Below are 26,526 nucleotides of genomic sequence, written 5' to 3'. Positions count from 1 at the left end.
TAATTAGACACGTGAGGGTTAAACTCAGCACTACCTGACAGTCAATGTCATTTGGGGCCCCTGGTTGCCTCTGGCCAAAAACATAGTTTCACTTTAAGCAAAACAAAGCCCATCTTTGTCCTTCTACCACAGAGTAATTATCATTCAGATCTGTTGGCAGCATAAATAACAGGAACTGGATGAGAGGAAAAATTTCAAATTTTTGTTGTCAATTCATGTTGGGAATGACTTTTTAGCAAGTCAAAGCATTCTCCCTTCTGAAAAATTACATTGTTGTCTTTGTATAAGTTATAAAATACTGAGTGTTTTTAACAAAATGACAAATCCTTGGTTCCAAACATTTTATAACTAATACTCACAAAACGATAGGGTCTAACAATGCAAATACTTTTTGATGGTTGTGTAGAACAGGGAGAAAGTTGCATTTGGGATTGCAAGCAAAGGCTTAACAATGACAATCCAAAAATGCTACCAAATCAGTTAAAAGACAGTTCCTCATGTTGGCATAAATAATTAATGATGTGTATGTACATACGGACAGATTTTTATACTGCCGTAAAAAAAATGCCGCTTTTTAATCCTAATTTTGTTATACTCAATAAACATTTATTTTGTTTCAAAACAATTTGGGGCAATCACTGTATTTGAGCAGTAATTGTATCTCTCAATGTGACTGGCATTTGACAGATGCCTTCTTCAAACTGCATGTTTCAACTCCTTACAAAAATGTTCAATTGAATTTAGATCCATGTCTGTTGACCAAGATGCTTATCCTCACAAGTGTCGCAGGAGGGCCGGATCCTATCCAAGCTAACATCAAGCAAACGGCAGACTAAACCCTGAACTGTTCGGGAGTCAGTCACAGGGCGCATACAATGAAGAAAATAAGTATTTGAACACCTTGCTGTATTGCAAATTCCCACACTTAAAATTAAATTTTTATCATTGGTGCACGTTCACTGTGAGAGAGGTAATCTCAAAAGAAAAATCTAGAAATTACAGTGTATGATTTTTTTAACGATTTATTTGTGTGATGCAGCTGCAAATAAGTATTTGAACATCTGTCTATCAGCTAGAATTCTGACCCTCAAAGACCTGTTAGTCGGCCTTTAAAAGCACACCTTAACTCCATATATTATCCTGAATCAGATGCACAACTTTGTGAAGTCGTTAGCTGCATAAAGAAACCCGTCCATCCCATACATTCAGTAAGACTCAAACGTGTAACATGGACAAGACCACCAGAGACAAAATTGTACAACTCCACATGGTTGGAAAGGGCTACGGAGAAATTGCCAAGCAACTTGGTGAAAAAAGCTGGAGCAATCATGAGAAAATGGAAGAAGCTAAACATGACGGTCAATCTCAATCGGAGTGGAGCCCCATGCAAGATATCACCTCGTGGGGTCTCAATAATCCTTAGTAAGGTGAGAATTCCACGAAGGACTACACGACAGGACTAGGTCAATGACGTTAAAAGAGCTGGGACCACTGTTTCCGAGGTGACTGTTGGTAATACACTAAGACGTCATGGTTTGAAATTGTGCATGGCAAGGAAGGCTCCCCTACTTAAACCAGCACATGTCGAAACCTGTCTTAAGTTTGCCAATGACCATTTGGATGATACAGAGGAGTCATGGGAGAAACTTTTGTGGTCAGATGAGACCAAAATGGATCTTTTTGGTCATAATTCTACTAATCGTGTTTGGAAGAAGACAAATGACGAGTTCCATCCTAAGAACACCATCCTTACTGTGAAGAATGTGGGTGGTAGCATCATGCTTTTGGGGGTGTTTTTCTGCACATAGGACAGGGCCACTGCACTGTATTAAAGAGAGGATGATCGCGGCCATGTATTGTGAGATTTTGGGGAACAACCTCTTTCCCTCAGTCAGAGCATTGAAGATGGGTTGTGGCTGGGTCTTTCAACATGACAATGACCCGAAGCACACAGCCAGGGAAACCAAGGAGTGACTCCGTAAGAAGCATATCAAGGTTCTGGCAATAGAAAATCTTTTGAGGGAGCTGAAATTCCATGTTTCTCGGCAACAGACCAGAAACCTGTCTGATCTAGAGAAGATCTGTGTGGAGGAGTGGGCCAAAATCCCACCTGCAATGTGTGCAAACCTGGTGAACAACTACAGGAAACGTTTGACCTCTGTAATTGCAAACAAAGGCTACTGTACCAAATATTAGCATTGGTTTTCTCAGGTGTTCAAATACTTATTTCCAGCTGTATCACACAAATAAATCGTTAAAAAAATCATTAGGATGCTTTGCTTAAGGGCACTCCAACAGAAGCCAGGAAGCAACAACTATTTTAGTTGCAATTTTACATTTTGTCCAGGGCTCCAACCCTCAGGTCCCAAAGTACAAGTCCTTATAGATGAGCTACTGCAACTTCTAGGAGATGTGCTTTGGACGCTTACATCATCCCTAACCCTCCTTGAGGCCTCATCTTAACGTGGTGGAGGTCTTTGTGTCTCACTATCATCTAAATGTCACAATTATGCTAGAAGATTAATGGGTCTTTATGCCCATGGTAGGGGCACCTGTGACAAATGGATTCTAGGAGCAGAGATCTGATGAGGGGCTCAATCAATTTACATTCTCTCCCACAAGTGTGGTCACGAAATGTGGGTCCTAAACAAAAGAACAACATCCCCGATACAAGCCGCTAAAATGACAACCAAGGGTGGCTGGGGTCTCCCTTAGAGACAGGCAAAGAAAATCCGATATCCAGAAAAAAATAGAGTAGCTAGTCCTATTTGTCGAGAAGAGTCAAATAATGCGACATGGGCTATTGAACACCTGCCTGGTGAGGTTTTTCTAGCCATGTCCCACCGAGAGGAAACCCCAGGGGAGACCCAGGAGATGTTGTAGAGACTACATCAACATCTTAGGATCCCCACGGAAACGCTGGATGAAGAGGCTGGGGTGAGAGAATTTCTGAGCTTTTCTGCTCAGGTTGCTCTCTCCCTGAGCCAAACTCTGATAAGTGGAAGAATATGAATAGAATAGAATGTTTGCGAATCTGCAAACAATATGCATACAAAAAAGTCACAGTGGACCAACTGTGAAACATGCAGAGAGCTTGGTTATGTTCTGGGGTTTCTATGTCGCATTCAGCACAGGGTGTTTCCTGTGTAGGACTCAATGAAAATCTGAAGACAATCAATGAATCCTGGAGGAAAACACACTGCCTGGCATCCAACAGGGTAAAGACCCAAAACACACAACTAACCCTCAAGAAAGACTAAGAACAAAATATTGGGGTATTTTAAAGTGGCATTTCGTGCCCTGATCTAAATTCTATTAAACATCTGTAGAAGGAGCTGGAACTTGCAATCTACAAAAGACATTTACCAGGGTACCAAAAATTCTGTTGAATTATGTACCATATTTCTGTGTTGACACTTACTTCCTTGTGCTTCTTCACAAGCCTGCTCAGTCTCTCCACTAGATGTGTCACAAAAATGACATCCATGACATCAGTAAAGTGAGCTGCCCGGCTGGTGAAGGTGACTAATTGCTGGGCCAAAGTCTGAGCATTGGTAAGGTTGACGGTTATCTGTTGTAAAATAGAGCTTGAGAGTTTGAAGTTCATCACGAAAAACACAACTTGGCTTTCATAACATGTACATGGGTCATTCCACGGATGGGGTTAAATGTTACAAGGAATTACTATTGGTAAAATACAATAAAAGGCATCAACTATTAACACACAACAGTATTGTCAGTAATTCGGTATCAAAATATAGCAATAAAATATTGTTAAATAAAAATAAAATATTGTTTTAATAATTGTCCACGTCCACTTATTTTGCAATAAACCATGTCAAAAGCATTTTTGTGTTTTCTTATCAGTGCCGAAATGCAACATTTTAGCAGTCATCAACGGAAATAACCGCAGTGTGAAAAAAATGGGTAAAGTCATGCAACCACTTCGCCAATATCTGCTAAAAAGGTGCACCTACCACACTCAACAGAAATTAATGACATTTGATGGCGGGATCTCTTAGAGGTACTTATTTGAAAAAAAGCATTGTGCTCCTAACTTTGTTGGTCAAAACGCGTTATGAGCAAGCAGAGACTCAATTTCATCACTGTCAGCAAACAACAACCATTTTATGATGACTATTTGGAATTAATAGAACAATTTCCCCAAATAATCATGGAAGGTTCATCCAATTGCTTAAGAAAGAGTAGGAGGTAATTTTGACCTGCATTTTTAAGTCGGTCATCATTTTGTTCAAGCGAATGTAACGGTCAGCTATTTTGCAACATCAATCACTCAAAACTATTTTTCGGTTCCATAAAACCAGCATATGGCAGTATTGGAGCTCGGGAACATGGAGGGCTCGGTAGATCCTGGTATGTGTTTTCAAGATGTAAAAATGTTACAAGCGTCAATCTCAAACGGCCAAGTTGCTAGCAATGATGAAAAGCGAGTTTGTGTACACTTAAATGGTTTCTTGTTTGACCCATTGAAGGAGAAATGATTGCTGAATTTTGCTTGTGCACAGGCTGTTTCTGTGTCTCCTGACTGCAATGTTTACTTGCAACTAATTTTGACAAGTCACAGCAATGTTGCGGATGTGGTCATGATTACGCGCATACTTTAATGCTTGTGATTAAAGTTGGATTTGGTTCCGATTATAAAGGCCTCCTGTCAAACGTTTTTAACTAGCTTTGATCACAACATGATTCACTTTGATGATAAAAAATGTTGAGGTTGTGTGGTGAACTGTGGATTGTTACTAGTGTTTGTAATATGACAAAGGCTGTGGCAAAAACTGCTGTTGTCAAAATTAGTCACAGGTCTAAATGGCTGTGTTATCATTTACTAACACTGACTTCTGTAGAGAAATTGAGTACAAACAATGAGACAAAACATATTCAAGTGATTGAATTGGAAAGTAAGAATGGAAAGTGATGGAACATGTCAAGGTTCAAGCTTCAAGTTGATGGTTTAACTGTTAAAGGTACCTCAGTAAGGAAACCTATTAAATTCTGATATCCACTGAATTACCATTTATAAATGGTAATTTATAAATTTAATCCACTGATTAATCCATTTATACTTGTTAGTATTCAGGTCCTTCATTTTCCATGTTGTATATCTAGTTAATGTTACACACATCAAGTATTTTTTTTTACTTTATACTTTGTGGTGCATTAACAAGTTGGACATAAATTGTTTTGTGAACCTACGCTAACCCTAGTATTTGAGTGAATAATTCTCAGGGTTTTCAAACAAAAAACAGCTTTCCATGTTATCTAGAGTCAGTTACAAGCAACCACTGGTCAAATAATGGTCATACTCAGGAAACTATGTATGTTTTTAGCCCATCCATTTTTCTGAGGAGCTTTTCCTCACAAGAGTCATGGGAGTGCTGGAGCTCAACCCAGCTACAGTATCTTTGTGCTAGCCCATGAACCCCTAAATGTAACTGGTATACTTCAAAGAAATTTTACGAACATATTTTCAATAAAAATTTTCTTATATGTCGCCAATTGTGTACCACCTCAATGGAATGACCTGAATATCAAAAATAGCAAAGCAAAGAAGATATATTTGTATAGCACATTTCATGCACATAGTAACTCAGTGCGCTTTACAAGATTAAAAACATTCAAATACATAAATAAGAAACATTGAAAAAGTACGAATAAAACAGCTTTTAGTGAAATATCACTTAAAAGTGGAAGTACTCTAAAACACATGAGACAAAAGAGTTTTTAAACTGGATTTGAAAACACTGCAGTTTTATCTTTATCTTGCAGGTGTACTGTCTTGAGTTAAAGAAAATGAACCCGGTGAGTCATCTTGAAATGTTGGGGTCTCTCACTTTACCAGGAGATCTCCAGCTTTTCCTCAGTAGCTCACCAAAGGGTAAACACTAACATAGTTCACTTTCAAAGTGTCTTGACCCTTTATTTTTATTTCTTTTAACTGAAAAGTGTTGGTAAATTTCAATCCAGAGTGAGGCAAGTTGGATTGATTGGTTGTAGATTTGTATGCAAAGCTCAAAGTAGCAACTGTTTTATTTCAAATGAAGATCGACAATGCAAAGATGTTCTAAACCTTTCACTTGAGACCCTCTATTAAAATAGTGTATTTGCCTCCGAAACACTCTCAGATTAATACCCTAGTGAATGGCCTTCAAAATGTATTTGAACCTACCATCTAAATCATGAGTGGTTTCTGGCAGTTTTTATTCGTAAAGTAGCTCCCATTCTTAAGGATTGGGAGACCAAGATGATGGTCCCCATTTTAAGAGGGAGATAGAGAGTAGTTTCCAATTGTCGGGGGGATCAACTGGAGACGTGGATGTCAGACATGAACGAAGCTGCCGACATCTGCAGGGTGGCGCTAAATTAAGTTTCAATGAGCACGGAACATGAAATGCATAAAAGCAGACTGGCTTAGATCTTAGTCTAGTCTTAAAATAAGATGATTTTGACAATACTCCGCCGGAACAGCCTCATCAGTCTTCCTCTCTCAACACACCCCTAATGTGCCACAAATGCTAGCACGCTTTTGGTGCATTTATGATTTAGCGCGAGTGTTTCTGCAAAACATCTTTTGTAGGGATGTCCCGATCACATTATTTTGCAGCCATGTCGAAGTTTAGGATTGACTTGGGTTAGGGTAATTTTAATTTTTTTAATTACTACCCAAACAAAAACAGCTGATAATATTAGTAAATACATGAACTACAACCTCTAGCCACGACATTAATGCAACTAGAATAACAGCACATTACCCTAAAAATGTGCAGGACAATTAATAATTAATTTTCATATAATTGTATGAAGGGAAGCACGGTGCACCAGTGGTGAGCATGTCTGCCTCACAGTTCTGAGGACCTGGGTTCAAATGTGGCTTTGCTTTGTGTGGCGTTTGCATGTTCTCACTATGCCTGTGTGAGTTCTGTGGTTTCCTCTCACATTGCAAAAACATGCATAGTAAGTGAATTGAAAAGACCTAAAATTGTTCATCGCTGTGAGTGTGAGTGTGAATTGAGTGTGGTTATTTGTTATACAATATTTGGCTTGTGATTGCCAGGTGACCGGTTCAGAGAGTACCCGAGTCCGCTGGGGTAGGCTCCAGCACATTTATGACTGTAGTGCATATAAGCGGTACCGAAATTCTATGGATAGATAATTGTTTGGGGATTCTTCTCTTCAAAGGTATTAATGGTAAACAATACATTTACATAGTTATTGTGTGTGTTTTTAATGCAGGCGAATGCAACCAATGGGATAACAAGTTTGCTTGGCACATAATAATTAACACTCGTGAAATGGTTTAAATACAATACAATACAATACGCTAACATGTCAGATGTTCTCTCAACTCTTTGACCACAGTTCAACGGAGCGGCTTTGCAGTAGAAGTACAGAAGTACAATATCTTTCAGGTTGCTCTTAGGGTGGGTGGTCCGTGTCCTGTTCCAAATGAGTGTGTTGCAAAGAGCCAATGGTATCAAGGCAAACTGCCTGTGTGTGTCACGCAAACACACACAGAGTCTGCATCTCTTGAAGATACTACCCCTGCCCACACCCCCAAAAAATGATACATTGAAAAATATAAAAATATTACTGTTTTCTTTGGAAAGATATCTTTACCTTTGAAGAATTTTAGCACTGTGTGACATTTAAAATGTCAGAAAATGAATGAAATGGATCTTTTCTTTTTCACCTGATCTTGATCCGCGGAAAACCACATGATAATTTTTGATCACGTGATTGGATCGGGACATCTCTCAATTTCTGTTTTCTTGTGCTAATAATGTCGAAAAGTAGTCATTACTGTAGTCAGTGGTAGTGTTGGTGGTGTGTGTGTGTGTGTGTGTAATCCAGTCTCAGGTGGTGGTTTGAGCTAATATGATGATTTCATGGAGCTGTTTCGTACAAATGCGAGTGTATATGTTAGAAACGATCTATTTAAATGACAATGCTCTCATTTTAAAGGCAAGAGTCAATGGGTAAGTTAAGGCACAGTGACATTTGTAGATATCCAAATAAATATCAAAATATTCTACGTTAGCCATGGGGTGTAAAGCTAGCCCGAGTGCTTTGAGCTAATGTCATGGCCTTGTGACTTGACTTTTGAAAATATCGCTTTAACTAATATAGTGAGAGAAAAAGAATAACAGCTAATCCATCCCAAATTGAACATTTTGATTTAGATCGCCAAGTCATGGGTCTGCTTTAAAGCATGATTTGAAAGTATTCTTTTATATGAATCAATGTCTCTCAGGATTCATGAAACAATAAACAAACTTTAATATTTAATTTATACCTGGGTGAGCTCATGTAGCACACGTGTGAATTCACTGGCATAAGGGCACTGAGTGTAGTCTTCTTCATGCCACCGTCCAGTCCGGTCACAGCGACGCCATGCCTTTTTCTCCTTATGGCTGGAGGCATGAGGAGCACTGCCCACAGGATGAGGGGCAGAACCAAAGGTGGCTGGAGCACAAGGTAAGAAGGCCAGGATTCCTGCTAGAGTTTTTGGCCACCTGCAATTAAAATATCACCAAATAATCCAAAGAATGTTTGTCCCTCTAGGAATATACACACGCACACAACTTTACTGATGTTTCTTGGGGCCCAGGGTGAATAAAGATGAATAAACTTGCAAAAAGACAAACAAAAAATATCGAAAAAGTTGTACTTTTCTAATGTGTGCTCGTGTGATTTGGTGACAATCGAGTGTCCAAGGGAAAAGAAAAGTATCATGGGTAAAGAGTGACATCCCTCCTAGCCAATGGACGCTAGGAAGATGCTACAGTGATAGCCAATGGGAGAGCAGCTCTATTGCACCACACAAACCAAGATACAGGATGTTTACGTTCGGTGGAATTTGCGGGCTGCGAACCCAGCGCCTATGTTTTTCTTTCATATCCTGAATTTTTCTTTGTAATTAGAGAATATTTTTCCAGGGAGGAGTTTCATAACCTAAATGTTTCGTTGCTAGAGGCATTTATAAGTAGAGTGGCAACTGTAGTATAATCTCTTCTTTAGCAAATCATTGTGTGCGAGTGCATGTGTGTAGTGTTTGTGTGTGCGTGCATGTGTGTGTGCGTGCATGTGTGTGTGTGCGTGTGTACATGTAGTCCAAAGAGACAATATGGCTAACCTTCCAATGGGCTCATGACCCATAGGAGGAGCCAAGGGGGCTGGATGCATTGTGAGCTGGTTGGCTGTCAAAGGTGGGTACCTTGCCGGTCTGATCGCTGATTACTCAAGCTGGCTTTGCCCATATAGGATGAATGTCAATTTTTAAGATGGAAGGAGCCTCAACTGGTGTGCAAGATAGACATGTTCCAAATGAATATATTTGGAGAGAGAATGACAAACTTGGTCATCCAGGAAGGGCTCACAGTTGAGCCATTGGTCCTATGCATTTAGAAGAGCCAAAGGACGTTCTTTGAAGGATTAGTTGGAATGCCTCATAAACAGCTCCCTGGTGAGGTGCAATCCATCCAGGAGGAGGCTCCAGGAAAGATCCAAGACAAATTGGGGACAGTATATTTCTCGCTTTTCCCACACATTTTACAGACCCAATTCCAATGAAGTTGGGAATACGATGATTTGCAAGTTATGTTAAAACTATATTTAATCGAAAATACTACAAAGATAAGATATTTAATGTTCAAACTGAAACTTTTTTGGAGCAAATAATCATTAACTTACAATTTTATGGATGCAACAGCTGGGAAGCTGGGGAAAGATTGAGAAAGTTGAAGAATGCTTATCAACACCTGTTTGGAATACCCCACGGGTGAACAGGCTTCCCTGAAATGCTCTGTCATTCATAAGCAAAGATGGCCCGAGGTTCACCTCTTTGTGAACAAGTGCATGAGAAAATAGTTTAAAGGGCTACTGAGACATAAAGCATGATTTTTTGTATGTTTTTAATGAAAAAATAGACAGCCGAATGGACCCATCCATTTTTTCACCACACGTCATGAAGTTGTCGTATATGGATTTTTGTATCTCTCTGCCATGAAAATCCTCTCGAGGCAATCGTTTTGAAGCCTACTCTGGCAGTTTCGTGTGTTTACACATGTTTTACCAGCGCAAAAGTAGCAGTTTTTTTCCTGTGTGTTAGCCAAAATGCTGTTTCATTGTATTGCTGGATATTGCTCGAACACTCGGGAGGATGGATTCATTCTTCACACTTTTCCAAAAGACTGAGTTTGTTGTGAAAAAATGGATTGTACAGGTGCAAAGGACAAGAGCTTTGTGGGTTGCAAATGACAGGTAGGTGTGTATAGAGCTATTTTAAAAAAATAGTTTTTGGAGGGACGAGCGACGACAACGCTGCAGCCCGGCCACAATGAGCCACAGTGGCCCGGTTACGGTGTTGTCGTCACTCGCGGCTGAGTACGCTACTGTCATACATACTGTCGGGGAGTCTGTTGTTAGTTAAAAGTGATCCGCATACCATTTAAATGTGGCTTAAAACGATGGGGTAATATTGCCTCGGTCACTTCAATTGATTGTGAGAGGTTCTTTTCTTCGAAAACAGCTTCTGTGTCAGAAAAATATGAAAATCGTCTCCTCTAGCTGGTGGCACAGCATCTTCTCAATGGTGAATGTCCCAGTGTGACAGCTGTAAATGACGTAGCAGGCAATATGGCTACCATTTGGATGTCAAGCGAGACTTCTGCAACTTTATGCATGAATGACACGCTCTCCGCTCATATTTATTTTTTCGTATACACATTTTAGTGAATAATAGTACATGTTATTTTCACAATATCTATTTTACAATGTATATAGGGATGTCAGTGGAACTTTAAGGTCAGTATTCCTCAACATACAATTGCAAGGAATTTAGGAATTTCATCACCTAGATGTGATGCATCTGCACTACATAACCACATAATAACATCAAAGGTTTCAGAGAATCTGGAGATATCTCGCATCTAACGAGCAAGGTAAAAAACCAACATTGAATGCCCATGACGTTTCATCCCTCTGGCAGCACTGCATCAAAAACTGGCATCAATGTGTAAAGAATATCAGCCGATAGGCTACAGAACAGTTCAGAAAACCGAAGTAAGTAAATACAGTTCAGCGCTTCATCCGTAACTGCAACTTAAAACTCTACAATGGAAAGCCAAAGCCTTTTATCAACAATACCCAGAAATACCATCAGCTTCTCTGGGCTGTAGCACATCTAAGATGGACTGATGCAAATTGGAAAAGTGCTCTGTGATCTGATGAGTCAATATTTCAATTTCTTCTTCCCGTGGGAGCGATGTGGGACCTGCTGTCTGGGTTTTGTAGCCGCCTGGTTTGGGGGGGTTCAACCTCCCACACTCGAGGGAAGGTAGTGGGTGCTGGCAGGAAAATCTTTGTGTGTGGGCGAGGAACCAGGGTGGGTCATGGTGGGGCAGCCTTCTTTGTCAGTGGTTCTTTGGCCTAATGGGCCCGACTTGCAGGAGAGATGGTTATTAATTATTCACTTAGACACACTTATACCAATCACTGAATACATTCTTCTCACTAATCACATCTGAGCACATATACATATCAAAAGGTTCCTGGGGGACTGGTATGGGGTCGCGAGGGTATGCTTCTCAGACCGGGTTTTAGCACATCTGTGCTGTTTCTTGGTTTCTGCACCGTGCCTCTCTGCCCTGCCTGCCCCCCTGGATTGTAAATGCATCACACACATTTGTTCCCACTTTTTAATGAACCACATACACCCATCTCTGGGGGGATGGTGAGTTGTGAGTGTGTGTGTAGGGGAGGGGGGGTATTTGGCTGTTAGGCTGCAGTGACTGGCAGTGCTGGCCCCCACCCCTCAGCTCACTGGTCTCTCCAGATTTTAATGGAGCACATCGCTCGATGGTCGGGGTGGGAGGGGAAGGGGGGGGGGCACTTATACTCAATGTAGAGCCAATGAAAGGCAGTCTAAACTGGCAGTCATAATAACAGGGGGTGGTGGTTTCTCAACTACCTGCATGGCGGTGCAACTGAGGGGGTTCATATCCCTCCCGAGTGGAGTTTGCATGTTCTCCCCATGCTTGCGCCTCTCCGGGCATTCCGGTTTCATCCCATTTCCTAAAAACGTGCATTGATTGGAAACTCTGAATTACACCTTAGGTGTGATTGTGAGTGCGACTGTTGTCTGTCATCATGTGCCTTGCGATTGCCCGGCAACCAGTTCAGGGTGTACCCTGCCTCCTGCCCGATGACAGCTGGGATAGCCTCCAGCACTCTCGTGACCCTTGTAAGGGGAAGCGGCTTAGAAAATGGATGGTTGGGTGAATCCCACAACACTTCAGTTGTACACTACAGTTGTACAGGGTTCATGACCCTTGTCTTGCATACTTCTTTGCCTGTCCTTGTCCTGTTGTGTTTTTGCTCTGTTCTTCCTTCACAGGGTGTAGCACTACAGCCCCATGCAACACTCATATTTAATGTTTCATTGTTGTAAATATGTAATTTCTTTTCTCACCCAGTTTACAATTTGAGCTTTTTCTTATGCCTTTCTTTCGCTCGCCTCTTTAAACCTTCGTTCTGTTTGACAGATTGAATTTCATTTCTCAACAAAAATCAATTACAATATCAAGAAATCACAGTGGCATCTTAAAACATAACATTTTCAGCCCGATCCTGGCGAGGTCATTATTAAATAATGACAATTTTGCTTAGAGCTAGGATACATATGAAATATAACAATCAGTTGCCTTTGTTTTTTTCATTATATGGTGTTTAGAAGATACCAACACATATTGTGAATGGGTTGGGGGAAAGGGGGAATTCCTATGGATCCCCATCACTTGGCAAGAACTACAATGGGCAAGGACCATACTGCACAAACTAGTCATCTGCTCTGGGGGCAACCAAGCATTTTTCTGCTCCCACTACCTGATAGTAAATGGAATTAAAATCATCCCAAACTAAAACGGGGGCTCATTTTTCAGCCCATTACACAAGTGCTCTCTGAGAGGCTGACTCGATGAGCTTATGCAGTGAAGGAGGGCAGTGAAGTCTAAGCTGCACACTCATGTAACAAGCAAGAATCTGGTGGGCTTGACTGGGGATTTCTAGGATAGTTGTGTTGTCCATTTTTTTCCGCTAAATTAGGAACATGAACACCTCTTCAATAGTTTAAAGTAGTGGAGTAAAGGTCAGGCACAAGGGACTGTTAAACTTGTAGGACTTAATCACTTATATCCATACATTGTCATGAGCAAGACTGGACCACGGCCAAGAGCTTTGGGCGGTGTCACCTCTGACACCTGTCACCGGCCACAGTTGTTTTCCATGTGGATTCTAATTAGACTGTTTATTTAAGTTTGGAATTTTGTCAGTGACCTACTTTGTTGCCTTGTGTTAGTGAGTTGCATTTACTGCCTGTGGGACTCTCCGCTTCTACGTGTAAATTAGAGTAATCCTAGTCACAGTGATTCTGTGCCCTTTTGTTTGATCATGTCCTGCTGAGTTTGTTAGTTTACCCCATAGTCATCGGACCTTGCTGTACGTCTTTTGGATCCTGCCTAGCGTTTCTATGCCTCTGCCTTGTTTTTGGCATGATTTTTGGTATCGACCAGTTTCCGTAATAAACCACATTGAATATTATGCCTCTGCCTCGAAGTCCTGCATTTGGTTCCTCCTCCGCACCCTTGGTTCGTGACATACTTGAATACAATACATGAAGCTAATACATTTTACTACACATACTCATTCATGATTTTAACACTGCAATATTGAATGTGTATTATTTAATCCATAGAAAGCTCAAACAGGGAGCATCCATGATTAGTTTGCACTCAATATGTATGAACACAACTCCTTGAATCAGAAATCTTGGTGAGATCAAAGTTTACAATGTTATGGAGTCTTTTTCTTTCAACTAGTAAGGGAAAAAAGGCAATTTTTCAATGACCAAGTCTGATTTCAAGCCAATAGAGCTTGCTTTTCAGTAACCAAAGACAAAATTTTCAAAAAATAAAATAAAATGCTGGGACATATCAGTCATTTAAGGAAAAAAAAAAAAAATATGTCCTTACACATGTTAAAAAGATCACTTTTGTATTTACAATCTCTTCACCCATGTATTTTTTAGGTCCCTCCTGGAATTAAGGGTTGCAGAGGCTTGTCTGGAAGGATTTAAGCTTTGAACAGGAGGGTCAAATTTCAACTTTGGCTATGGACAAAAAAGGTGAAAATTGAAACCAGCTGCTAGAGATGCTAACCTGCTTCCTGACTACAATTAATGCTCATGCGGATATTGTGACCTGTACACAAAGCTTATGCTTTCCAACCATTTCCCACAATTTGCATTTCTATTTGACAGTTATTATGTGTGAATAACGTTTTTAATGCTGATCCCTATGCTGTAGGTAGACCAGTCTACAGGTGACTCACCTGAACTCCCCCTTGTTGTTGGTGACTCGGTCAGCAGAGCAGTATGGCGCAGACATCTCCAAGACAACTATTTCCATCTGCCGAGAACTGTTGCCTCGAGAACTTGTCACCAGACACTCCCAGGTGCCAGCAAGTCCCACGTTGATGTTGGCAAGGATGACTTCACTTGTAGAGGAGTAAAAGCAGAAGATATTAAACTCAGTTTTAGGGTAAATTTGGTAAGCTAAGATACAGGAGGGTGGATTAAAAGTGAAGCAGTACAATGTGGTGAAAAATTATTTGCTCTCATCCTGATTTCAGATTTTTTGCACATCTATCACAAACAAAGGTTTAAAATCATCAAACAAATTTCAATATAACTCAGAGACAACCCTAGGAAATACAAATTGCAGTGTTTCAAATGGCAATTCAATTTATTAAGGGACACACAAAAAAAAACAAACCTTTTTGGCTGTCTGTGAAAAAGTAAATATTAAATCAGAAAGTCAACGTGACAAAACATCAATTTGGGAAAGGTGAGTCCAATTTCAGAAGCCACACCCGAACCTGATTGCTCCCATACTTGTTGGAACAAGAAATCATTTAAATAGAATCTGAAAAAGAACATGAAGTAGGCTACAAGGGATCAAGAACCAATGCATCAAAGAAATTAAAGAAGAAATGAGAAAAAAATTATTGAAATCTATCACACTAGAAAAGGTTACAAAGCTATTTCATGGATTTGGGACTCCACTGAACCACTGTCATAGCCATTCTCCACAAATGGAGAACAGTGGGAACAGTGAAAAACCTTGCCAGGAGTGGAAAACCAACTAGAAATCCGCCAAGATTGTGATAACGACACATCCAGGATGTCACAAAAGAACCTCATACAACATCTAAAGACTTGTAGGCATCGCTGACCTCAGTTAAGTTCATGACTCTACCATAAGAAAGACACTAGCCAAAAATGGCATCCATGGTAGAGTTCTAAGGCGAAAAACCCTTCTGTCAGAAAAGAATAAAAATGCCCATCTCCTGTGTCCCAAAAAAACATCTCGATGATCTTCAATTACTTTTTCACTGAGGGTCAGAAAGGTTTGGATTATTTTTGTGCCTTAGTAAATATAATTGTCATTTGAAAACTGCATTTTGTATTTCCTTTCCTGTTCTCTGAGTGAGATTAAAATTGGTGTGATCATTTGAAACCTTTGTGTGTGATATGCAGAAAAAAAATGAAAATGGGAATACTTTTTCATGGCACTGTAGGTTTTACAAACAGTTTAAATAAGATTTAGCAAGGGTTAGGTTAACCAAGTTGACGTGATGACAAATTATTTTTGGGTGGTTATATTATTATTGGGGCAGCACAGTGGCGCTGCCATAGAGTGTTGGCCTCACAGTTCTGAGGACTTATGTTCAAATTCAAGGCCTACCTTTGTGAACTTTGCATGTTCTCGCCATGCCTGCATGGCTATTCTCTGGGCACTCCCACATCCCAAAAACATGCATTAATTGGAGACTCTAAATTACCCTTAGTTGTTATTATGAGTGCGCTATTGTCTCTCTCCATGTGCCCTGCAATTGGCTGGCAACCAGCTCAGGGTGTACCCCGCCTCCTGCCCAATGACAGCTAGGACTTGCTCCAGCACACCCGCGACCCTCATGAGGATAAGCGGCTCAGAGAATGGATTGATATTATTATTGCCTGATTATTTTAGGGACTCAATGACCCTAGAGTTGGAAGTTAAGATTGAAGAAGGAATTTTGTCATCTAAAATCGGAATAGATAGGTTGTGTGTATTTGGAGTTGTGTGTTTCTCAGTTTTTGTGATGTTGTGTAAAATACCTGCTGTGGTCTCAAAAATTTCAATTACAGTATATACCTGTAAATATATTTGATGTGTGTCCCAAATATTAGTAAGGACGAATGAAGCATATTGATTTTGCATCCGTAGATGTGTAGTATAAAGGCCAGTTTATACTCCTGCGATCGCATGGTCAACAAACACCTGCATTGCATCATGTGACCTGACCCCACACAGCACCTCTGCATAGTTTTTGCGTAGCCTGCCATGACCATGTCGAAAAATGTTGCTGAGCATTGTGAACCATGGCGCTCATCCCTCGTTTTCGTCACATACTGTGATAACGTACTCATCGTTCCTCCCGGATCCACATACCACCTACGCTACCACCGTCTCGATTGATTTTTCAGCATAATTAAATTTATCATCTGGTCCTTTTGTTCAAGCAGACACTCTTCCAAGGTCGCCATTATTGTTACTTTGTTCCTTGTTATGGAAAGGAAAGTAAAAACAACAACCGGAAATGACCAAATTGTGTTACAGAAATGCCATGCTGTGTCGTACGAGCCAATACGAGCCGCAGTGAGATCTTTGACTTGGAGAAGAACCGTAGTACATTTTCTAAACTGAGCATGAGGGTTGCGCTTGAGTATAAAGGTAAATATGTGCGAAAGAGCCACAGTGACGTCAACTGCACGTGAGAGTATAAAGAAGGCTTCAGACCTGGGGCGGTGTGGGTGGGGGGAATAGTAGGAATCTTTGGTGCAAAGCAATAAGAGGCAGTGGCAGGGGTTATCATTGGATACATTGGAACTGTTGTGGTATTACCCGCTACAGCACTCACGACACAACAAGCTGCTGGCAAAACAACTCAACCACAACTGTAACACTATAAACTGTTTATTGCATTCACAAGTTTGCAAGATAACCAGCTAGCAAGCTAAGGTTTAGAACTAAATATTTCACTCGACCCAACGTCAGTGCTCTGACTTGTGTGTGTTTATTCGCCATATAGCAGACACCCAAACACTCACATGTGGGAAAGTTAACTGTTTAAGCAGAGAGGCACAAGTTATCAATATTTAGGCAGTAGTTTACTTCAGTGGACGCATGTTCTGATTTTGAGTGAGAGGTAAACATATCACATATGTTATATATATATATATATATATATATATATATATATATACACTGTACACACACACACACGCACACTGTGTATATATTCACGTCTGGGATTGAATGCAGTTTTTGCGAACAGAGCCTGAGTCTGATTTATTCACTTTGTTTATTCACCTAATATTTTATTCATAGTTCTATGTTCAATGTTCTTTAGAGTTGAAAGTCAAATCGTTTTAAAAAAGCATGTACTTTAATGCACTATAATGTCAATATATCCCCGGCATAAATAAAGATCAACGATACTATTTATCGTAGCGAACAAGAGCAATAGATAACACATATTGGATAATATATATTGTAAAAAAATAAGAAGCTGCAATATAGCGGGAACGCAAAGCAACAACCATCACATATTGGACGATTACTGTACATGTACTCATTAATGACAAATTACAGGGACTCCACCCTTTCCAGCTATGGCTGCAAAAAAGGCAAACAGAGGACACCATCCAGTTGGGCTTTCCACAGTGATTTTCCTTTATTATCAGAAAAAGGTCAGCACAAATGTTAGATAATAAAACATGAAGAAACCAGTCATTTGTGAAAAGCAAAAGGAAAAGGCACATTTATCAGCCATTGACCTACTTACACAGTAACACTGCACCATTGTGTCAAAAAGACCCACAAGATTCATAGGGAGCATTTCTGGCTGCCAACTGATGTTTAACAAAATGATTGTATAATGTTGCTTATGAGACAACACACCTTCAAATTGACCTTCTTCCCAACAAATTTTTAAAAGCGAATCCAATTTTCAGGGAAGCCTTAGCCGGCTTTGGCCGCAGAACACATACTACATGTGTAGACTTACAGATTTTGACATGCAATAGCTAGAAACGTCCCAAATATCCATGATATATATATATATATATATTATATATATATATACACTGTACACACACACACACGCACACTGTGTATATATTCACGTCTGGGATTGAATGCAGTTTTTGCGAACAGAGCCTGAGTCTGATTTATTCACTTTGTTTATTCACCTAATATTTTATTCATAGTTCTATGTTCAATGTTCTTTAGAGTTGAAAGTCAAATCGTTTTAAAAAAGCATGTACTTTAATGCACTATAATGTCAATATATCCCCGGCATAAATAAAGATCAACGATACTATTTATCGTAGCGAACAAGAGCAATAGATAACACATATTGGATAATATATATTGTAAAAAAATAAGAAGCTGCAATATAGCGGGAACGCAAAGCAACAACCATCACATATTGGACGATTACTGTACATGTACTCATTAATGACAAATTACAGGGACTCCACCCTTTCCAGCTATGGCTGCAAAAAAGGCAAACAGAGGACACCATCCAGTTGGGCTTTCCACAGTGATTTTCCTTTATTATCAGAAAAAGGTCAGCACAAATGTTAGATAATAAAACATGAAGAAACCAGTCATTTGTGAAAAGCAAAAGGAAAAGGCACATTTATCAGCCATTGACCTACTTACACAGTAACACTGCACCATTGTGTCAAAAAGACCCACAAGATTCATAGGGAGCATTTCTGGCTGCCAACTGATGTTTAACAAAATGATTGTATAATGTTGCTTATGAGACAACACACCTTCAAATTGACCTTCTTCCCAACAAATTTTTAAAAGCGAATCCAATTTTCAGGGAAGCCTTAGCCGGCTTTGGCCGCAGAACACATACTACATGTGTAGACTTACAGATTTTGACATGCAATAGCTAGAAACGTCCCAAATATCCATGATATATATCTATTTCTCCTGCTCTCTCTCTCTGTCTCTCTGATATATACACAGACAAACACAAAGAAATTTACAATGCTAACATTTAAAGCCAGATCGTAAATTATAAAACATAAAAAGATGGGGAAGAAAAAGCCTAGACATATCATTTTTGTGGTTATATTTCCCAACCATTTTCTTCCTCATTTTTGTACAAGATTACGCTGATTAAAAATGGAAGGGATTAAGAGGAATACATCTAAAGTGTCTGCTGCAGCTAGCTACAGGACTATAAAATGTTTGATTTATGAAACATGAATCACAAGATGGTCCCACTGCTTTTGCTAGTACAGTTAATACTGGGAGTTTGGCCTGACACCATTACTCTGCAGGAGTATGGCTCACATTGCAGAACCATCGGCCCTCAGAGGGTCTGAGACTGTTATGATCATTGTGAGCAATGTAAACTGATCATCTTATCAACGCAGCTGCAGCACCAAATAATAAACTAATTACATGACACAATGTGGGTAGGGAACTGACGGCTACAGGAAAGAAACCCAAACAATGACTAAACAAAAAATTGTGAACATCACACATTTGCCTTAATCTGTGTAGCCAAAACAATACACAATGCTTTGACATCTTGTGTGGTTGTTTAGCCAAGAACACGACGAGCAGAATTGAATACATAGCCTGAAACATGTTGAGTTCACCTTCAAAGAGGTCACTTCACTGAGACTTTGACATCTCTTCTTGCATTGAAGCAACACACTGTGACAAATCCAGAACAGGCCTTAAGCCATGTACTGAATCTTGTGTATTCAGTATTTCCCCTCTGATGGGACATGTGGGACAGAGCTTAATGACTCAGGACATTGATCCAAGGTGACAAACCTCAACAGTGGCCGCTGTGACTCATCAGTTGTTCACTGTGGTTAAACAAGCATGGAAAATGACTGTGTGAAAGACAAGTCCTTTTACATTGGAGTGTTTATCTTTTGACTAACGAAGAAAGAAAGTCATAGTTCTCTAATTTCCACAACACAAGATAAAGCACTCAGCAAAGGTGAAGCCAGTTCAGACCTAGCTGATTGTTTTTGTTGGACTGAGCTCTGTAATACACTCTACACAGTTGCAAATGACTTCTGCTCCTTGAAGGGTTTCTGCAGATGGGAAACATTTCAGGTGCCAAAACAAACATGACCTAAATGGGCTCCCCTTGGTGGAACAAATTGCATTATTTGTGCATAATGGAGGCCAGCAATGGGAGATTATATGTAGGGCCCTTGGGAGCAATAAAGACTACACCCTGTAATGTAGGGGTTCTACGAATAGTCATCAATGTCTGTTAAAAATCAATTGTGAAATTAATTGCCAAGAAATTGAACTGTTAAATATATATTGTTGTTGAACAAAAGTGGAACACTGGCCAATGTAAACTTTAGGTTAATAGGGGACCCAATCCCATCTTTGAAAAAAAAAAAAATCATCAGATCAGATCAGACTGGGTTGAAAATCTTAGATTTTACCACTGGCCAACTGGCCTCTGACAACCATCGAGACCTTCAAGTTCCTGGGATTCACAGTCTCTCAGGACCTGAAGAGGGAAATCAACATCAACTCCATCCTCAAAAAAGCCCAGCAGAGGATGTACTTCTTGTAGCTTCTGAGGAAGCACGGCCTGTCACAAGAGCTGTTTAGGCAGTTCTACATAGTCATTGACTCAGTCCTGTGTTTATCCCATAATAGTTGAGTTTGGCGCTGCTACAAAAAAGGACAAACCCCAATTACAACGGACAATCAACTGCTGAAGAGACTGTCGGTACCCCCTCTACACAGTTCTTGAGGATTTGCATGCTGCCAAAGCTAAAACAAGTACATCCAAATCCTCTTGGACCATCCACGTCCTGGTCATCAGCTCTTCCACCCTGAGGGCAGTGGTTTTCAAACTGGGTGCAGGGGTACCATGAACACTTTTCATCATTAAGTTACACCAAGCAGATGGAACTAATTTAACTACTGAGCACACAAACCCACACCAGCTACTGAAATGATTATTAATAATTCTATCCATCCATTATTTGAGCCGCTTATCCCCACAAGGGTCACAGGAGTGCTGGAGCATATCCCAGCAATTTTCAGGCAGGAGGCTGGGTACACCCTAAACCGGTTTCCAAGATGTTAAGATTTAGCAGAAAAAAAGTCTTGGTGTTTCTTTATTCTTGGTGGCTTGGTAAACTCACCAGTGTCATTTTTCAAATGTAAAAGTGAAAACTGCTGTGACAATTGGAGTTATGCTTGTTGCTATTTATTATTATTTTTTGATTCCCAAGGAATTATATTTGCAAGCTAAGCGTGTGCGTATTTATTGTTAAACTGTGTGAAAATAATTTAATCTCCAGAAGGGGGCCTCTGCCAAATATGCTTGAGAACTACTACTTGAAGGTATGTCTCAGAGTTCTGAGAACCAGGGTTCAAATCTGAACCTCGCCTATGTGGAGTTTGCATGTTCTCCCCTTTTTTGCGTGGGTTTTCTCCAGGTGCTCCGGTTTTCTTCCACAACCCAAAAACATCCACAGTAGGTTACTTCAGTCACTATGATTTGACGGGCGCGTATGCGCCCACACATCATCGCACTCGCAAATCTGCACAGTCGAGTGCAAAAAATCATCTGCGTGAAAATTTATGAGTAGAAATACATAAATATTGAAAGACATTGCTTATTTTGTGTAGTCTTGACATTAATTTACGTGTTTATTTCATAAATGTTGGTTAAAAAAAAAAAAAAAGCCTGATCCCAAACAATCAGTATTCACCCAGAAACAGGAAATGCAAGTTAACTGTACTGAGCATGTTCAGAAGTTATGCCAAAAGCACAGTTCCAAGCGTCTTCGAGCGCATTTACACCGAAAGTCATTGAAATTAAATGTCTATTGACCTCTAAAAATGTCTGTCTTAGTCTGTGCAATGTCAATACATTACGGTTACGGTATTAGGTAACAACTACATACCCGGGTATAACAACTCATAAAGTTATTTTAAGGTCTTGAGATTCCATCCCTAATCACACTCGCAACTTTAAATCTGCGTGCATGACTGACCACACCCATACATTTTTCAAATGTGAGTGACTGTTAATTGTATACTATTCGCCAATTTGATTAGCCTGACCAAATTGGCCTTTTTCGCTGATCGGTTTTTATGTCATAATTGAGCCGATCAATTACATCTTTGATCAAAAAGACATTCCCTCAGTGTCACCGTCGTGCACTGTATATGTGAATCCAAAAGCTAGTTCCTTTTTATATAATAGTATACAGTTATACAGACAGTTTTTTCCGTGTCTTTTGACATAGTACTGCAAATAACTCAATCAACTATGTCACACTACTGTGATAAAGTCTCATTTTTTGATACCACCGCATTCTGTTTTTTTATGATCATTGGGGTTTATCTTGTAAGCACGAATGTGACATGACTACACTCATTTCCGTGGGGATGACTACACAAATGAATCACGTCCACTATATTATAAGAAGAAAATGGGAAAAAAAACGTTTTGGTGGTCACCGGTGCTCAGGACAGTAAAAGAATTTGTGTAAAACATGCTTGAGTTATGTTCACCTACTTTTAAGCCAATACAGCTCGCATGCCATAAAAACGTTATGTCGCCTACCAAGCTAATGGTAGTGCTTGTGGTTGTTTGTAAACATGCTGCCGTTCTGTTGAACACATGTTATTGACCAGAGTAGTAGTTTCAACCTTTTTGGGGCCAAGGCAGATATTTTAATGTTGAAAAATCTTACGGCACACCAACAAACACAGATGTCACAAAAAGTGTAAACATTAATTGCTGTTCGTAGTTACTGCCATCTAATAGAGCACCATTAATTTGTTCTATCTATCACTATGACTCACTGTAATAAATAGATGAATAAAGATACATTATTTATTGTAAAAATAAATGGACTCATTGCTCCATCTTGTGATCAAATTGTTTTTAAACTCCCTAATCAGTGATCGGCCCCAAAAATCCATCCTGATCTTGTAAAGCCCAGTTAATTGCAGACTATATTCCCATAGGTGCAAGTGTGAGTGCAACTGGATACTTGTTTATAAGCACCCTCCGAGTGCCTGGCGACCAGTTGAGGGTGTAGCCTGCCTAGCTGGATAGCTGGGATAGGCTCCCACACTTCCTTCCCTTACCCTAACGTCTATTGAGGATACGCGGGACAGATAATTGATGGATATTGGAAGGTGGAGGTGGCTTGGGATGGAAGCAGATTAGTGATGTTTGAACATTTCGAGAGAAAGAATGCTGCAACCAGGAAAACTGAGGACGCAGACAGACTCACCTGGGTCATACAGTATATATTCAATACACATAAAATTCAGGAGTATTATTTAAATTTACTTTTATTTACATATTCAATCATTTTGAATTAGTCCCTCGTTTTACATGAGCAGACATCTGTGCCACCTTGGCTCTAGGGTAACTGTGTGGTAATTATTACTGTTGTTGTTCCAGTTGAAATCAAATAAACTTTTTCTAATAGGATTAAAAAAAATTGTGTGGGACCACGTTAATGTTAATGAACATTGTTTGCCAGGCTATAATAATATCCTGGTTATAGACAACTCAAGTAGGTGATTCATGGTCACCATGACATTCACAGAGATTAAGGCTACTTGGTGATCAAATGATATTGATCCTGGTTTTGAAGGTAGATTTGCTACACATTTTTAATTTAATTAATGCTATAATTGTAGATATGTATCCTGGTATTTGTTAATGCAGCCCGAAGGGGAGCAAAAGATAGTACAAACTGTAGGCTGGTCCAAAGATCAGGTATGAGCATTTATCCAAAGAATTCAGTACAGGATTGGTCATGGGCCGGGTTAATATCCCCCACAGGTACCGTTAACCTGCAGGGCAGAGGTGGAAAATCACCTACTGTGGATCAAACATGAAGGAGAGGTGGAAAGCAGGTTCTTAGGCAGAAAGAGAAGACGAAAGCACAGAGCCTTGAATTTAACATGGGGACTTTTCGGACTTCTGACAGAAAAAGCTGAGGAGTAGGTTGACATGATTAGGACAAATGTTGACATATTTGTATGTCCAAGCGATGCAATGAAATGCAATATGTTTAGTGGCAGTGTTCAAATTATATTACCATGGTGTAGATGGGAATAGAAATCGGGCAGGGTTATTTTAAAGGAAGAGTTTAGCTAAGAATGTCTTGGAGGTGAAAAGAGTATCAGATCGAGTGATGGGGCTGAAACTTGAAATTGTGGATGCATTCCATAATATAAGTAGTGGCTATGCTCTACAGGTAGGATGTGACCTAGCATAGAGAGGAAAGAAAAATTCTGGAAGAAGCTAGAGGAAATAGCTCTGACCATCCCAGACAGAGAGAGAGTCGTGATTAGTGCAGCTTTTAATGGACATGTTGGTGAAGGAAACAGCGGTGATCCACATGTGATGGGTAAATTTGGCATCCAGGAGAGGAACCTGGAGGGATAGATGGTAGTACACCTTCCAAAAAGGATAGAAATGGATATAGTGATCATTTACAAACCACCCAGATGGATTACCTCTTGGCCAGACTGTACGATACTGGTAGGGGAGAGTATGTCTAGACAGCATAGGATGGTGGGGTGTAAGATGACTCTGGTGGTGGGGAGGAAGGTTAAGAAGACAGTGCAGAGAACCATTTTGTGGAAGATGAGAGAGGAAGAGTGTCATGCAGCTTTCTGACAAGAGCTGAGACAGGGTCTCAGTGGACTGGAAGAACTTTCAGATGACAGGAACACTACACCTAAAGTTATCAGAGAGATGGACAGGAGAGTACTTGATGTACATTCTTGAAGAAAAGGGGAGAAAGAGACTTGGTGGTGGAACCTCAAGTACAGGAAATTATCGAAGAAAAGAGGTTGGATCAGAAGAAGTGCGAGACAGAGGTATGAGGAGAGGCGAGGAGAAATAAATAAATTGAGATGTGACAGGGCAAAGGTAGAGGTGGTAAAGGCTGAACAAGAGACATATAATGACATGTATCCCAGTTTGGACATGGAAGAAGGAGAACAGGATCTATACAGATTGGCTAGACAGAATAATAGAGATGGGAAAAATGTGCAACAGGTTAGGGTGATTAGGGATAGAGATAGAAATGTGTTGACTGACGCCAGTAGTGTACCTGGATAGATGTAAACAATGTTTTGATTTGTTGAATGAGGAGAATAAGAGAGAAGGAAGAGTGGACCAGGTGGTCTGGTGGACCAGAAAAAATAAGGGGGAAGTTAGAAAGATACAAAAGAGGATGAAAAATGGAAACCCAGTTGGTCCTGATGACACACCAGTGGAGGTATTGAAGCTTCTAGAAGAGGTCGCTTTGGAGTTTTTGAGCAGTTAGTTCAACAGAATTTTAGGGATTTGAACCCGAGTTCGCAGAACAGTGAAACAGATTTGGAAACAGCTCGTTATTATTTATTTTTGAAAAGGACATTTTTAGACTTGATAGTCAATTCCAGGAATATCTTCTTTCATGAAAAGAGTTGCAAGATTTTTTCTTTACTCTATTGCAGCAATTACATTTCAGCGTATGTTCCTCTTAGCGTGTGATCAGCAAGAGCTGTGTGATGGGCTGCAAGGCCAACCTATCTTGGGATGGGCTCCAGATTGCTCCGGGATATTGGCTCACTACCAAGTCAATTATTTCCTGTCCTTTCAGATCCTTATCAAGAGTGCCAATAACTAAAGTTAAATCCCAGCTACTTTAGGTGGTTGAGAGAGATAGCGGAAAGCGTGTGCGTGTGTGTGTATGTCTTTGTGTATGGGGGGGTTAGGAGGGGGGTCATATTCTCTGTGTGTCCTGTAAAGGTGAAATCTGTTTTATGTGTACTGGAATGTGTTTTTCATCTAAAACGGGGTGGCTAAAGTGATCATCAAGTCATAATACCTTGCTATCCATTCTTACATTACAAGAGAATCCTCAATAAACATCACGTCATCATAGAGAATAATTTTTGTCTTTGTGGTGGACAACAGACATAATAAGTAAATGCGGAATGTCTGCTTAAATATTTTTGAATATTTAGGGGTGTATTTTCGTAGACCGCGTCTATGGCAGTCTCCAAATGCTGATTGGTCATGATTTTCTTGCAAGTGAAAGATTCCCTATGGGCGTTTTCCCAATTGGCAGATCAGTTTGTGCCAAGCTGTCTGTTCCGGTGCATCATAGGGAAATTACATTTTAAAATATTTGGCATTTATGGTTCTCTCTGTTGAAAACATTCCCGACCCATGGTCTAGTGATTTCCAACGTTTATAGAGGCAAGGCACATATTTTACAATTGAAAAATCTCATGGCACACCAACAAAATTAATTGCCAAAAAAATGGATCGCTTAATTACTATATGTACTTCCAGCCATCGAGT

At 40.0% G+C, this 26,526-nt stretch overlaps 1 protein-coding gene across 3 annotated transcripts in view; it reads right to left on the bottom strand.

Moving 5' to 3' along the window:
- The window catches only part of LOC133509803 (adhesion G protein-coupled receptor A1), a 244,421-nt gene that overhangs the window by 128,226 nt on the left and 89,669 nt on the right, over window positions 1–26,526 (bottom strand). For 2 of the 3 annotated variants that reach the window (XM_061837178.1, XM_061837180.1), the window contains 3 exons: window positions 14,404–14,568; window positions 8,312–8,531; window positions 3,422–3,571 (listed from right to left, as the gene is read on the bottom strand). In XM_061837178.1, the coding sequence (XP_061693162.1) occupies window positions 3,422–3,571; window positions 8,312–8,531; window positions 14,404–14,568 (535 nt within the window). The remainder of the gene's footprint in view (window positions 1–3,421; window positions 3,572–8,311; window positions 8,532–14,403; window positions 14,569–26,526) is intronic. The other variant, XM_061837179.1, reaches the window with a different exon arrangement.

The sequence above is a fragment of the Syngnathoides biaculeatus genome, chromosome 12 (genome assembly GCF_019802595.1).
Source record: "Syngnathoides biaculeatus isolate LvHL_M chromosome 12, ASM1980259v1, whole genome shotgun sequence".
Classification (NCBI taxonomy): Eukaryota; Metazoa; Chordata; class Actinopteri; order Syngnathiformes; family Syngnathidae; genus Syngnathoides; species Syngnathoides biaculeatus.
This window is presented reverse-complemented; position numbering and strand designations above follow the sequence as displayed.